General features: G+C 47.1%; 5 protein-coding genes across 8 annotated transcripts; 3 read left to right on the top strand and 2 right to left on the bottom strand.

Moving 5' to 3' along the window:
- Positions 1 to 114: 114 nt before the first annotated feature.
- LOC118513189 (E3 ubiquitin-protein ligase RNF113A) lies at positions 115 to 1,336 on the bottom strand. The gene is made up of 3 exons (XM_036058677.1): positions 1,182 to 1,336; positions 395 to 1,112; positions 115 to 324 (listed from the first exon to the last, which is right to left on the bottom strand). The coding sequence occupies exons 1-3, from the start codon at positions 1,249 to 1,251 to the stop codon at positions 159 to 161; spliced, it is 954 nt and encodes a 317-aa protein (XP_035914570.1). The 5' UTR covers positions 1,252 to 1,336; the 3' UTR covers positions 115 to 158.
- Positions 1,337 to 1,569: 233 nt separating this feature from the next.
- Positions 1,570 to 3,408, top strand: LOC118513187 (iduronate 2-sulfatase). Its single transcript, XM_036058661.1, has 3 exons — positions 1,570 to 1,844; positions 1,919 to 3,128; positions 3,199 to 3,408. The coding sequence occupies exons 1-3, from the start codon at positions 1,623 to 1,625 to the stop codon at positions 3,333 to 3,335; spliced, it is 1,569 nt and encodes a 522-aa protein (XP_035914554.1). The 5' UTR covers positions 1,570 to 1,622; the 3' UTR covers positions 3,336 to 3,408.
- On the bottom strand, positions 3,350 to 12,993 carry LOC118513185 (H(+)/Cl(-) exchange transporter 3). 4 transcript variants are annotated; one of them, XM_036058653.1, is made up of 12 exons: positions 11,791 to 12,993; positions 8,309 to 8,648; positions 6,950 to 7,113; positions 6,039 to 6,875; positions 5,735 to 5,949; positions 5,457 to 5,665; positions 5,242 to 5,382; positions 5,058 to 5,167; positions 4,870 to 4,970; positions 4,640 to 4,803; positions 4,350 to 4,563; positions 3,350 to 4,254 (listed from the first exon to the last, which is right to left on the bottom strand). In XM_036058653.1, exons 1-12 carry the CDS (start codon positions 11,896 to 11,898, stop codon positions 4,164 to 4,166), a joined length of 2,694 nt encoding a protein of 897 aa, XP_035914546.1. In that variant the 5' UTR covers positions 11,899 to 12,993; the 3' UTR covers positions 3,350 to 4,163. The 4 variants fall into 4 exon arrangements, with proteins under 4 accessions (XP_035914546.1, XP_035914549.1, XP_035914548.1 ...); XM_036058656.1 differs by lacking the exon at positions 11,791 to 12,993 and adding an exon at positions 9,467 to 9,616; XM_036058655.1 differs by lacking the exon at positions 11,791 to 12,993 and adding an exon at positions 8,968 to 9,077.
- Positions 12,994 to 13,568: 575 nt separating this feature from the next.
- Positions 13,569 to 14,222, top strand: LOC118513193. The gene is made up of 2 exons (XM_036058681.1): positions 13,569 to 13,683; positions 13,777 to 14,222. The coding sequence occupies exons 1-2, from the start codon at positions 13,671 to 13,673 to the stop codon at positions 14,196 to 14,198; spliced, it is 435 nt and encodes a 144-aa protein (XP_035914574.1). The 5' UTR covers positions 13,569 to 13,670; the 3' UTR covers positions 14,199 to 14,222.
- On the top strand, positions 14,126 to 15,293 carry LOC118513194 (protein PDF). Its single transcript, XM_036058682.1, has 2 exons — positions 14,126 to 14,358; positions 14,589 to 15,293. Exons 1-2 carry the CDS (start codon positions 14,257 to 14,259, stop codon positions 14,799 to 14,801), a joined length of 315 nt encoding a protein of 104 aa, XP_035914575.1. The 5' UTR covers positions 14,126 to 14,256; the 3' UTR covers positions 14,802 to 15,293.
- Positions 15,294 to 15,449: the final 156 nt, after the last annotated feature.

Raw genomic sequence — 15,449 nt, 5'->3', positions numbered from 1 at the left:
CGTTATCAAAACACGGTTTGACAGGTGGTTTGTTGTGATGGTTGCGCGTTTCGAGCAGTTGGCTCACTATGGGCCGGGCGGATGTGTGCAACGGGCAAAACTCGTTGTTACAAATTAGATTTCGATAAAATTACTGAGTCTCGTGTATTTGATCGATTTTAATCGCTATCCGAGTCATGTTCGTCCATCTCCCTAGTTTTAAGTCGTGCAATGAGCTCCTTCGCTGGGTTAAACATTCCATTTGTCTGCACGCCACAAATCGCACAACGCGTTGACTTCTTGTACTGCGCCAACGCACATCGTTCACAGAAGTAATGTTTGCATCTGAAATAGAGTAACAATCGTTAATAGAACCGAGGCATTTCAAAAGTGGCAGGTATTGCATTCTACTTACTTCGTTACAATCGGATCGACGAAGCTCTCCCGGCAGATGTAACACTTGAACGGCAGCTCATCATCGTCCGAGTGGATTTCGTACTTCGTGTCGTCCCCATCGGAATCATCATCCCCATGGTTATGGCCAGCGCCCGGTCCTTCCTGCTCCATCTGCCACCCGTGCTTGTAATCGCTTCGATCGTGCAAAAACTTACAGCTATCACCGAACCCACAGTATCCCGTCTCTTTGTAATCTTTACAAATGTCCGGCTGATAGTCCCACCGAACAGTCGAGCGAATGTTGGCCGGCGCTCGGATCGGCCCTTTGCGCACCATCCCGGAAGCGGCATTACCCTGGGCGCTATCTTTCTTCTTGTAAAACTGTGTGTAATTGTTCAGCCCCCGGTACACCTTGTCATCTTCCTTGCCCTCCAGCTCTTTGTTGATGTCGATGCTCTTCTGATAGATGGCCTGCGCATCGCGATCCTTCTCCGTTTCGATTTCCAGCTCTGCCGTGGCACCCTGATCGCGTGGGCCTTCCGCTTGAGCAGACCGTTTCGATTTGTAGCTCACGACAACGCTCTCCTCATCCTCGCTCGAGTGCGATGAGTCGGCGTTTGCTGATGATTGGTTTTGCTTTTTCCTCAGTGCCGAAGTGCTTTGCACGTTCGGGTTCACTTTCTTGCGCTTATCTTGTGTGACAACAACGGACGATGCTGATTCCTCTTCTGCTTCATCTGTGGAGAATGGAAAACGAAGAGAGTTAACAATGCTGTCCGATTGTACTATCGCTGTCTGCACCGTACCCGAGTCGGAAGATTGTTTGCGCTTCCTCGCGCCCTTGTTTTTGATATTTCGTTTAATAAACGTAGACATAATACGCGATTAATGCTGCGATGTCGGCAACCAGCCACCAAAATCCACTTCACCGCCGCCGGTTTGTAAACAAACCCTATTCGAGCACTGCGTTTGACATGTGCTCGAATCGTTTGACAGCGGCCAGCGGTTGTCAACATTTGAAAAAGCCCGTTATAATGCTTTCGAAAATTAATTATTGTTTTTGGAAGGACTTGTTAATTTTCGATAGATTTTAAGAACAAAATAGTAAAATATGATATGATGAATGCATTGACTATGTCGTTTATGAAATCTTCATCCACAATTCGGAATAAGATTAACCCGCGGGAATGTATTCCTTCCATTCAGTTCTACTCAGAACGTTATCAGTTGCAGTCAGAACGTAAACAATGTGGTGCAACGGGGCGGTGTGTTTGCCGCTCGTTTTCTCCTGCATAATTTTCATAAAAGCAGCCCAAACTCAAATCATCGATCGTCCTAATGTGCTGCTGATTATTTTGGACGACTTCCGCCCTGCCATCAATTATGGATACGGCGATGAGAAAGCCATAACGCCCAACATCGATCAGATTGTAAAGAATGGATACTTTTTTGAAAATGCATTCGCACAGGTAAGTAACTATGGTAGAACAATATTCCTTTTCCCCGTTTCGTTTGCTTATTGATCGTTCTTGTACTTCCGCAGCAAGCACTGTGTGCCCCGAGCCGTAATTCGATGCTTACTGGCAGACGCCCCGATACGGTGCGCTTGTACGACTTCTACAGCTACTGGCGCCACACATCCGGCAATTACACCACCCTGCCGCAGTACTTCAAACAGCACGGCTATCGTACACACTCCGTCGGCAAGGTGTTTCATCCCGGGGCATCGTCAAACTTTACGGACGATTTCCCGTTGAGCTGGTCCGATCCGGCGTACCATCCATCGACGGACGAGTACTCCAACTCACCCGTCTGCATTGACCTTGAGAGTGGGGAATTGAAGAGGAATCTTCTGTGTCCCGTACTTCCGGAACTACAGCCAGGTCACACACTACCGGATATTGAGAGTACCGAGGAAGCGAAACGGTTCCTTCAAACCGTTGGAACAGATCCTTACTTCTTGGCCGTCGGATACCGTAAGCCACACATACCGTTCCGTATTCCGATGCAGTACCTCGACCAGCATTCCGTGTCGAAGTTTACAACATCCGATCTTGACTATCCACCGTACGGTTTGCCCACCGTTGCGTGGAGTTCCTTCCTGGACGTACGCAATCGTGACGATTTCCAGCAACTGAACGTAAGCTTCCCGTTCGGCCGTGTGCCGGATGATTTCAAGCTTCGCATAAGGCAACACTACTATGCCGCCGTTAGCTATGTGGATGACTTGATCGGCCAGCTGCTGAAGGCAGTCGACCAAAGCCGCACGATCGTTGCACTTACGTCCGACCATGGTTGGGCACTGGGAGAGCATGGCGAGTGGGCCAAGTACAGCAACTATGATGTAGCGGTACGCGTTCCGCTTGTGGTTAGCGCTCCAACACTCCAGCCGGTGCGCACCGATCGTCAAAAGATCGAGAACGTCGTTGAGCTGTTGGATCTGTACGCGACGCTCGTCGACCTTGCAGGACTGCCGCCGGTACCAACGTGTAACGTGAAACGACCGCACAAAGCAACCACATGCACCGAGGGAAAATCTCTACTGCCGTTGTTGGTGTCGAATTCTTCCGACTATAGCGGTGGCGAGTGGATCGCTTACAGCCAGTATCCTCGACCGGGAACTTACCCAACGATCGCCCCGAACAGTGACGAACCGAAGCTGAAGCACATCAAGATTATGGGATACAGCATGCGCACGGAACGATTCCGGTACACCGCCTGGATAAGGTTTGATCCGGTAAAATTCAAACGAGGTACGGCTCGATCAATCATCCCGCCGTAAATAGATCTTAACCTTTTTTTTTTGCTTCTTTCTCCCGCTAGACTGGAGTGTTATGTACGGCGAAGAGCTGTACGATCATTCGATCGATCCGCAGGAAAACATGAATCTCATCGATCGAGCCCCGCTAGCAGCCATAAAGGACGCCTTACGGGCGAAACTGCAGCAACAGTTTCCCTGACTAGCATGACATGGTTTTTTACAAGAAAATTGTTTTATTACATAAATATACAATTTTATTATAATGTTGCTTCCGTCTGCTTCTTACACTCTTTTCCTTCCATTACCCCCCCCCCCCCCCCTTTCCTTGTTGTTCCTACCGCACCGTAACGTTCGATGAGACGATCGTTTTCACATGAGTAATAATGTAATTTGCCTAGTTGTGTGTGTGTGTGTTTGTGTATGTTTTGTGTTCAGCACTTATCGCCCTCGGTTAGATTGCACGTTGTTTAAAAAATTATATAACGATACCGGCTACTTCATAAGGTTCTGGGCGAGAGAGACAATGCAGCCTCAGAGCTCGGAATCTCAGCGTCAGCGTTCTCTCCACAGTTTATGATATTTTCTCGGACGATTGGACACATTGTATATAAACTTCGTACTGGATACTGCCTCTCTCTCCCTCTCCTTATTCTTGCTACTACTAGCGCGAAGGGTATAATCACAAAAAAGTAATGCTTGTTGAGATGAGTATAAATAATTAGTAGCTGCTATTGCTTTCCGGAACAAATATTATTGCGCTCGATCGTTTGCTTTTGCTTTTGGGCCCAAACAAACAAACCCGAAGTGGAGCATATTGCACGGTGCTTTTCCAAATTTTGAAAAACAAAAATCATCATCTCGTTCGTTATAGGATTGTAAGCATGCTGGTGTGTGTTAAAGGCTCCGAAGTTACCTACATCGCACTCAACAGCACAGGATCGGGTGATACGGGGCAGGAGAAGACAAGGATGGAGGCCGGCATAATATCTCTATATATCTATATATCATTATAAATAGAGCTAAGCGCTTAGTTAAACAAAACAGTATTCGGGTCCTCATTGTCCATCTGTTTGACGTGCCTCAGGACATCTTTTTTGGTTATTACACCGAGCAGTCGCCTGTGCGGGAGAAGGGGAAAAACCAAAAACTCAGTCACTATTTCTTGCTGGCTCTCTCTCTCTCCCGTTCCTCATTTGCGCCATCCGGCACTTACCCATTGTGGGTAACCAAGGTTTGCCTCAGGCCCAGCTTCCGGAACATGTCGACCACCGTTTCCATCGGTGTCTGATCCGTGACGGTGATCGGTGCCATGTCGAGGATTTTCTTCAGCTTCAACGGCGACGGGCCAAGGTTTTGGACCGGCTGGGCCGAGGTGAATATGACCAGCGATTGGCCAGTGATACCGTCGATGATGCGTCGTGCGTTGGCTGCAGACAAGACAAAGGAAATTGTAGTTTGAGATGCAGTTTTTTTTTTCGACAAATAATGCCCCTCTCTTCGTACCTAGCGCTAGATTAAGATCCCTTCGCAGCACGAAGCCAACCAAATATTGATTCTCCTTAGACACAACCACCGGGTAGCCGTTGTGTTCAGTCTCTTTGAGTAGGGTCTCGATGTCGTCCACCGTCATCGAGTCCTGAGTGATCACCGCTAGCGTTTCATTGCGTCTGCAAACGGGAAGATGCAACAATCAACAAACAGGACGTATAACATATATGGCATTCTCATCTTACTTTGGCTGCATCACGTCCGCCGCTAGCGTTGTGTGCTGGAATTCGTCCTTGCTGTCCAGGAACGGATACCCGTTAAGCGCTATGTGTGCATCGTAGATGCCCTGTTTACGAGGGAAACACAACAAAAAGAGAGAGCGTTAAAACGAAAAATGAATAAGAAATCTCACAAGAGCAAACTCCTGACTCACCTGTCTGCCCAACGCATCACCAACCCACTTCGAAGCCATGGCTGCCGCCATCAGCGGTACGATGTATCGGACGCCACCGGTTAGCTCGAACATTATAACCACAAGGGACACTGTGAAGGACGGGTGAAGGGAACGAGAATGTATTACGATGATCATTTTTAACGTGTGTAAGATCCGATCCTACCGGTCATTCTTGTGACCCCTCCGAGCACGGCAGCAGCACCGACCATCGCGTACAGCCCGGGCGTAATGCAGTCATCGCCGGTGGAACACTCGCCCGAGAAGATCCATATTTTCGGGTAGTTGTATGCCAGTTGTTCCATTCCTAGAATAAGAAGGCATGGGGTCATCTTAGATCATTACAACAGCTGTGCCGTCCGTTCGCGGTCAATTGCTTACCAATTCCAACCACACGACCCGTGATCGCACCAAGCGCCAGCGATGGAATGAACAACCCGCACGGCACCTTCATGCCGAACGTGAAGATCGTCATCACTAGCTTCATTGCGAGCGCCAGTATGAGCAGCCAGACGGCTTTGTGAACTCCCGGTCCGGCAGCCGCTATTTCTATCGCCGAATTGACATCGGTAAAGTTGCGATTGTAGTCACTGAAGGAGAAGCAACGCAGCAATGAAGCAATTAACACCATTTTGCTCATCTCGAATGCGATGGCTTACCATAGCGGATCCTGATTCGAAATTCCACACTGGCTGAAGAGCAGATAGATAAGCTCGCTCGTGTTCATGCGCGTGTACGGATTGGGATACGCAATGACGGCCGTAATGAACGTTACGATCAGCACCTCCGTCACGGGGTACTGGCCCAGCTTGCTGTACTTGCGGAATCGGCACCACCAAAGGTTCGCCTTGATGAAGAAGGTTGCAATGAAGCCCTGGACGAAGGAAAATTTGTCCCACAAAAAAGAGTAACAATTAGACTCCGCTCTCTTAACTCCTTAGCATCCAGAACCGCTCTACTCACCCCAATAATTCCCAACCCGATGAACGGTACGAGCTCGAAGAAAATCCACGGTTTGTTGTACTCGACGTAGAACAGCACCGAATGCTCATTCCCGAACGGATTGATCGAGCGCAGTATGAACGCCGCAATCAGCGCACAGAAGAACGAACGCCAGAGCGTTTTGAGCGGGAAGTAGTAGGACACCTCCTCCAGGCTGAACAGCACACCACCGATCGGTGCGCCGAACGCGACCGATACGCCTGCCGCTGCAGCGGCCGACAGAATTTCCCTCTTTTTCGCCTCATTGCGACCGTACTTCGGGAAGAGGTAGGACAGTATGTTGCCGATGCAGCTCGCGATGTGCACCATCGGGCCCTCCTTGCCGAGGCTCAGGCCCGCCGACACCGACAGCATGATGCCGACCGATTTAATGATCAGCGTCCACTTGCCCAGATAGCTGCGGATGATGAACCCGGACAGTATCGTCTTGATCTCCGGTATGCCGGACCCGCACGCGTACGGTGCGAACATGCGCACGAGCGAGGCGGCCAGCAGCGCGAACAGCATCGCCCACATGATGTAGAAGAAGTACGATATGACGTACGCACCGAACCCTTCCCGGGAGGAGGTAAAGATCTCGGACCAGGCGTACCACTGCGAGCAGTTGCCACTGTCGAAGGACGTTTCGTTCGACGACCAGCAGCACTGCTCCCGGTTCAGCCAGAACGCTTGCGGGCAGATGCCAAACTTCAGATCGGTCATCCAGCTCGCACCGATATCGATCACACCGGCCACGCAACCGGTAAACAGACCGACCAGCAGTACACACACCCACCCGGACCAGGCATCATGGGCACCCTGTGGAAAGGTGGAAACGAAAATCCATTAGCCAAAAAAACTGATCCTTTTCCCCCTCTTCAGCATTGCCTTACCTTTAAAAGATCCCAGAACGAGTCCTGTCGCCTTTTAACGATGTACCGATGTCGCATACGATCCCGGGCAATGTCTCGCTGCCAGTCGATTGTGTGGAAATCGTCGTACTGCCCGATGCCGGGAATGTCGTCGCTTGTGTCCGTCATGCCGGCAAATGAGATACCTTTACCATGGGGGGGAAGGGAAATGAAAAAAGGGGAAAATTAGAAAACAAAAGCTTTACAAAAGGAAATCTCATTTACACACATAAAATATACAAAAAAAAAAACGTTAGCACACGAAAAAAAGCCAAATAAATGATATATGTAAAAAAAGTGTCCGAAAGGAAACAAAATACATTAACCGTCGTTTCTTTATATTTATTTAATTTTTTAACAAAATTTTTAAAAATTAGTTTCACAAAAATAAATTATTAAACATGCAATTTAATTTAATCTTAATTTTTTAATTAATTTTTTAGATAATTTAATTTTTTTATATTAAGCAAAAAATACTTGAATCAGGAAAAGTTCCAATATTAATAACACCCAGCTAGAAGGAAGCTAGCAGTTTCGTTTTACAAAGCTTTACAATAAATACCAATAGTAAGAAAATAGCACAAATTAGCTTCCATCGATAAATTACACCACGCAAACACACATCATGTATAGTTTACAGTAAGAAAAAAAAACCCAAACAGAAAATACTGTAAAATGTTACCTTCAATTTTACCGGAAAACGAAACGGTTAATGTATCTGTGTGTGATCGACAAAACAAGCGGAGTTATTGTAAGTTCGTTCCTAGGGTTAGTGTTAGTGTAGTAACAGCACTACCGAACCATACATAGATCGGAAGTTAATAGTATAAATTATGGTTTTATTTATGTTAAAAGAGGTTATTGAACGTTAAGCATAGTAATAAAAGGATATTTAAAGAGGTTTTTGAATTTTCGGCACGGATTCGATCGTTCCAGGGGCGATCAATCAAAGCGATAAATGTGACGGTGTACGAAGGGATTCAAAAATACAGGATGTGATACAAAAACTAAATATTGCGATTATCTTTTCTTTTAAATAGAGTGAAACATAAATAGATCACAAATCCAGCACGATCGAATCACTTTAAAGAAAAAACTCTTCCTAAGGAGGTCAAAGGATTATTCTCTTTGCCTTTCAAATTCGTATCTTCTTCCCGTAACAGATGGGAGCTCGTCCTTAACCATCTGGATTTTCCATCGACTGGAAGGAAAATCTTATCGCTCCATTATCACAAATCTTCACACCAAAGGGACACAAACACACCCACACATCGGGGGCTTAAACGAACACAAGGAACAACTGAAACCAAACAACGTCTGGGAACGGGGGGTTTGCTTTACCTTCATGATCGGAGTGATGAAAATCGCGCCCGAAGCGTGTGTGCGTGGGCGACGATATTCCGCCACCCCCGTCACCACCATTGCCGGCGGAAGCGGAGGCACCGGCAGCTGCGGCAGCAGTAGGCCCTCCACCACTACCGCTTGGTGCACCGACCCCATCCTGTCGGCCACCGTTCGCCGCGTACGAGTAGGGGTAGTTCGGGTTGGTCAGGCCACCATTCCCGGGCGTAATGTCGATCATGCCGTCCTCGTCCGCCTCGTACACCGGCACGCCCGGAGCTGTCGTCAGGGAGGTGGTGATGCGTTCCGATCCGATGGACGCCGGAGAACCTTTACCGGTCTGTACGGAAGATGCAGCAGCAGGGAAGCACGAAAAAGAGGGGGGGAAAGGTTTTTTTTGGCATTAAACAAAAATTCCTTCACTAAACCGGATGTACATGAAGTTGCTAGATTGGGACATTGGGATGGTGTAATTAAACCGATGGATATGGTTTTGCTCTGATGTGGCTGAAAGCTTGCACACGGACATTTGGCACTTCGATTAATGTTTAATTAGTTCGCAACAGAATGATTGATGTCTTTCACCAGAAATCTGCATCCTCTCCAACGATTAGCGCCCCCCCCTCCCCCCCGCCAAAAGGGAACACCTCTAGCAATACCTGTAACCTTTTCCACGTTGAAACCGGACCGAACTTCGCCCTTATGTTCGGGAGTGGTACTTTCATTGCTCGGACGACCCGTTTTCTGCACTCTCAGCTGTTGGGCCAAATTGACACTAACGAGTGACATATTTGTGTGTGTCTTCTTACCTTCTTTAGCCCGAAGGGAAGGTTATCTCCAATGGTGGTGGTTGGCGAAACTACAGCAACCACCACCAGCCGAAGCTGGTTACTCGGATTGGGATAATAAAATTCTTGCAACTGTGGGTGTTGTTAGGTGCACTGCTTCCCTAACCTACTCTGATGCACTACACTACAATCCATCAAATCCGTACTACACTGTGACGTCAAACCTTATATTGTCACACAGTTGTTACGAAGCGGCGGCACTAGATACGCCTCGAGACTCTCTCTCGGTATGTTCAGATATCCACCCCGAAAATGTGATACTTCCGATGGGAAATTTAACCACCCGGAGATGCTGCTGCTTTCCACTAACCTATCCAATCCGCGTCACTGATAGTGCACTGTGCGTGTTTGGTTTGCTTTTTTTTTTGGGAGGCTGGTGATACGGACCAGAAGGACCCACAGAAATGGCACCACATCCACGCGCGACTAGCAGCGGCCGATGATACTTGTTCTTGGACGGCCACACAAAAATCAATCCCGCACGTTTGCGATTGCGCATGATCGTGCAAATGGGGAGGATGGCGAGACTCTCTCTCTCTCTCTCTCTCTCTCTCTCTCTCTCTCTCTCTCTCTCTCTCTCTCTCTCTCTCTCTCTCTCTCTCTCTCTCTCTCTCTCTCTCTCTCGTGAACCACCCCAAAAAGGGAGAGGGTAGCATCACCATGAAACGTCTTTTGCCGCTTCGCCAAGAGATATGAGAATTAGATCGCCCACTAAACGGGAGCGGGGGGGCGGGTTGGGTGTTTGTGTGGGTTGTGCGTGCGGTTGTGGAGCGCGTTTGGTTGACAGAGCAAGCGATAGCGTCCGGGTGCTTTAAGGATGAAACGAGATGCAGGCAAAACAGAGCATATATCCATTAGAAGGAAGCACATGTTTGTAGTGAATAAACCCGCATTTTGTTGTTGTTGTTGTTGGTTCGCTCACTGAGAACAAACAGCAGGGGATGGAGGAAAATGTGGGATGAAAAGAATATTTGTGTGTTTATGCATAATACAACGCACCACGCTTCGGAGGAGAGAATTTTGCCAAGGTGCAGTTGGCTGGTGCATCAAACAGGATTCGGTCAGTCGGAAAGTATCCGCTTGGTTTTCTGATATTTAAAACTTTTTTTTTCAAGAAGCTTCATATTTCAAACGAAATTTACTGATTTATTAGTTAAAAAACTGTCTGCACTGTAAGGCGGGTGGACTTTAATTTTCTTAAGTTCTTCTCGTCCAGATAATTAGTTCCTTGTTACGAGAGATGCATGTTTGGGGTTAGGGCATTGATATGGAGCAAGACACCAGCTTTTGTGGCAATGCGGCCGTTTCAGCCTGATGATCTAGGTAACGCGCCCTAGTTGTTAGCTGAAAAGTTCTCGGGGTTAGTTTGACCAGTTTTGAGAAGTTCATACTACACGATGTCCTTCCAGTCCCACCAAACACTGCGCATAATCAGGTTTGGTGGTTAATTCGGATATCACGAGAAGTAAGGCCGTTTTCACCTGAATGTGATTGTTCTTACGAGCTTCACTAGGTTCAAACTGTGTGTGTGTGTTAAAAATCTGATAGAAAATTACTGAGATTTGGCCATCAAAGCAGACTTAAAAATACGGGAATATCTTCTTGAACGCTTTTTTTTTTTCATTTAATAATGGCGGCTTTGGGACCTCATTCACCTCTTAATACTTTAAGTAATTCAGAATATGCCTAAAATAATTATTATCCCAAAAAGTTTTTTTATTAGTAATTTGTTGCAATGTAATTCTATTTGGCAGCATTAGTAAATTACTAACCTACCCCACCTATGGGATAAAAATTGTTAATCCATTTTTGTATGTTAATTGATTGAAATCGAAGCTTGAGATATGATCGAGCGAGGTTTATCTAATCATCAAACGATTTTTTTTTCTGCTGAGTTTGCACTTATCTAAAATCCTACTGAAATTATCTGAATAGCTACTCAAATTAAAATTTATTCTTTGTACTCTTTCTTCTTCTGAAACCACCATAAAGCATAGCCCGCAAGCGTACGAATTTCAGTTTGCTTTCCTCTACAAAAGCCACGATTAACTGCTTGTTAGTTCGGCGTGGGTTGTAAATTTACACATTTACACAGCCTTTACATCGCTACTGATAAAGGAAGAACCGAAAGCATTGGGTCTACACAATTGTACCACTTCCCCCGGGCCGCTGTGATGCGATAACCAGGGACAATCGGTCTTGTTTTTTGTTGCAAAACCCGCGACAGACACATTATCGTTAGCATCACCATCATCTCACGTACTTTATGGCGTGCGATCTAGAAGGCATCGTCGTGCTGCCAGGCAACAAACGAATGGAATGGTTTTGTACTGTAACGAATGTGTATAAATTCGCTTATACGCTTACATTTGGTAATGTTACATTATTTTTTATGTTAATATGGGTTAAAAAAGACCCCTTCCAGCAGAGGGCTTTTATCCAAAGCGGGAACTAAACCCCGGGGATCTTTATTTGCTCACACAGCCTGCTAACGATGGCAGCAAACAATGCCTACTTCGTGCATGAAGTTATCATCCGGACAAACACGGCCGGAACACCACCCCAGCTAGTCCCCGGGTGTATGCCGGTACCAGCTAAAAACAAAAGAAAACAAAAAGCAGGGAATAACCTTACCTTGCTTCCAACTGACTGATAAGACGTATGATCAGCACTCAGCGGATGATTCGTAGCAGCGGATGATATCGTAAGGTTGCTCGTGCCTTTGAGAGGAAACTTTTCCATACTGTGTGTCCGCCTCACGCACGCCGGTATCCCCTGTTTCGGCCTCGGTTGTGCGGCACCGGAGTCCGGTGCTTGCTGCTACACACTTCGAGCACACGATCAGCTGCCACGTCACAATGCCTCGCACACACACACACGCGCGTGGACAGATTAGTCTACACACACACACACACACACACGCGCTTGCTCCCTACAAGCCCTACAGAACGATCTACCTCACGATCAAGCGAGTATGGAATTAGGGCTGCTTCCGGAACCCTTTCGGAACGGGTGTCCTCCTGATGAGTCACGCACTCACACACACACACGAAATGATGGCACGCGGACAAAACACGGGATGGGCAGCGTTTTCTTTCTTACACCGTGCACCACTCGAACGCAATCGTAAACATCGTAATTCACCGATAACGCCCCTGACCGATATATGAAGGCGCACCAAACAAAAGCACTTACACGGCTGCCCTTCGGAAACTCGCGGAACCAAGGAAAAGCAAAGCACGCACACGGCTTAAACTAAACCAAAACTAAAGCACAAACCGAAAGGAAACCGAAACACCCTTTCAACCAACATTTAATGCTGAGTCAATGGACACATTTCACTGTCACGAATAGCAGGGCTAGACAATTCACGTTCGATCGAACGAAGGCCGTGGATGGGAAGTTGTGCTGCTGCTATCAATTTCGTTTCATTTTATACTGCACTGATGCTGTACCAGCACCACCTGAGTCACGATAACGGAGCCCGAATTTGTCGGGTGCATTGCTGTTGCACCTGCAGTTCTGATGCTGCACCGATCCAGGGACTGCGCGTCGTGCAGGAGAACGATCGGATCACACTCAGAATTCCATCACATAGAAGGCGGATGCAACGTCGCAGGTACTGCTGGCGACTGCGGGCGACTCAGCAGCAGCAGCAGCAGGTGGTTTCTGCTATTTACCTTCTTATCTCCTAGCCTAATTAAACCGATTGTCACTATCACGATCGTATCAGAAAACCTAAGCACCACGAAAACCCGATAGAAAATTCGTGCAAAAATTCCACGACGAAAGTTTTCCTCCCTCTGGCTTTCGCGTTGATCAGGGTGGTGGATTTGCAAGGTGACGATACTTTAGAACGTTTTGACGTTTGGACGCGTTTGACAGTCGGGCACCGTCAGGCGTGTTTGTTTACATTTTGAATTGAAAAAGCGTTGATAGGTGCCTTCAAGACTGGTGATGACGACTATACTATTTAATTTCTTAGATCGAAAGTCGATTCTTGATATATTCGCAAACAACTTCTGATGTTGAACTATAAAATGTGGATAATAAGCTCAAGATAATGACCCAGCACAAGGTTACCTTGTATCGTAATCCTTAAAGTCCGTAACACGCTATATTAGTGACGCAACAGAAACTACACCTCAATCGTAAAACTCGAGAAACTTCTCTCCCACACAATTGAGACTCCTCAGTTGCGTCAATTCCCGTCCAAAATTGCATAATGACGAACGGGTTTTCTCTATTTCCGGTCTATTTTAGTACCATCTTCACCGTTCCTGTCTTTGCTCAACTTTCCCGCCGTGCAGCGCCAGTGATCCGATCGAAGCCCCCTGCCGTCTAATGGCTGCGCTTTTAACGGTCTTTACGCGAAACCAAAATTGGGTGAATTTATGGATCCATCTCGACCGCACATCTGCGAGCTGGCATTGTATCGTCCGTCCTATCGAAAGCCGCAAAAGCGATATGATTAAAACTGTGTCCTGCCTGGCCCCGGCCAGGTGTAAATCGGAATGTGCTGTAAAAGTAAGCGACACAGCAAATTTAATGTCCAACAAACGTGCCAACGAGCTAGTATTTACCTTTCCCTATACCTTACTACACCCTCTCCCGCTACAGGCGAACGAGCGTGTCTGCAGTTGACAATGCGAGATGAGCGATGGGGAGAAATTACCTACGGGCGCAAACACAATATCTTCCTGGCCCCGAAGAGCATGGCAATAAAATTTGCCCGCTCGCAGCAGGACTTCGGCGGGAGGAGTTGTAGTAGTATCGCTGTAGTATCAGCAAAATATGCCCGCTACAGGACCACCTCGAAGGACATCGGATGGTGGATAGGCCACGGGAACGGGGACGGATGCCTCAGGATGCGTCAGGGCAGATGTGCCAGATGCGTAGGATACGCTGCCAGATGCCTCTGCACAGGGTACCTATATAAACGAGGTATCGAACCGATTGATGCCATCAGTTCCAGCATCAGTACCGCAAGAGACAACCGTGTGGAGCTTCAAACCCGATTTGTGGATAATTGGCAGGATTAAGCACTTCCGCGCTTTGCAGAAGAAAAAAAAAGGATAACACAAACGGTTCCACATCACGATGGCTAAAGTTAGTGCGGCTTGTGTGCTTTTGGTTTGCCTGTGGCTGAGAGCGAGCACAGCCCTGCCAGCGTACGAAGATGATCGAGATTTGGACAAAGAAGTGAGTGCTTGCGGGAACAGAGATAGATTGTGTGATGAACGAAACTACTAAGGACAAACGTGATCTCTCTTGCGGTGTGCTGTTTGAATCTGTCTTGTGGATAAGAATTTGAATGCACGTGAATTCTAGCCTCTATGTGTGCAAGATGAATTTGTCCTATTCCTCAACTTGAGGGTTCAATAGTGAAGCAAATTAACCCTCCTTTCTACATGTGTTTCCTTCCCCCACAGCTCTACATCCGCCAGCTCGCCGAATGGCTTGCCGATCAGTCGGCAGACTTTCTGAACGAACTGACCAGCTTCCCGCTCTGCAGACCGTGCAGCTACAACGAACACCGACAGCCGATAGCCGTCGTCCCGAGGGCACCGTACGCGAAACGTAACTCCGAGCTTATCAACTCACTGCTAAGCCTTCCGAAAACGATGAACGATGCTGGCAAGTAAAAAGGGGTGCCCCGCCCTTTGAAGAACCATTTGGGGGGGAAAAGCGGGAGATGTTTGCCCGGGTTTTGCAACCACACCAAAAACATGAAGTTTTGAAACAGTTTTCTTCCCCAACATAGTTTTCCGTTTGTTCCTAGCTAATACATGCCATTATTACTTATAATATTATTAGGGCAATAGTAAGCAACAACAAAAAATAGAAAAGAATCCATATTGATGTTACCGGAGAACTGGATGGTGAAATATAAGTGATTTGCTTCTACTACAACCTCTACTACTACTACTACTAATACTACCACCTAAACCTATCACTATCATCACTACTACTACTACTACTACTACTACTGTAACATATTTATATTCCACCAAACCCGCTTATCAGGGAATGACGGGTTCGGTTAGATCCTTATGCAGCGATTATACGTGGGGAGAAGACACGGGAGAACGTTGTTTTTAAAAATAATAAAAAAAGGGACGATGGTTACAGTTGAATCCTGGTGGTGTACTTATTTTACTTCCACTGACCTATTACATCCATCCAATACAGTGCTAAATATAGCGGCACAAACTGCACCGAGGTCCACCAGGACGCTACAACTTTACGTAGGCTTGAGGCTCAGCCCCGTGTCAGCTGATAGAAATGCTACA

Source organism: Anopheles stephensi, chromosome 3 (genome assembly GCF_013141755.1).
Source record: "Anopheles stephensi strain Indian chromosome 3, UCI_ANSTEP_V1.0, whole genome shotgun sequence".
NCBI classification, from domain to species: domain Eukaryota; kingdom Metazoa; phylum Arthropoda; class Insecta; order Diptera; family Culicidae; genus Anopheles; species Anopheles stephensi.
Note: the sequence above shows the minus strand (reverse complement) of the source record. Positions and strands in the feature narration are given on the sequence as shown.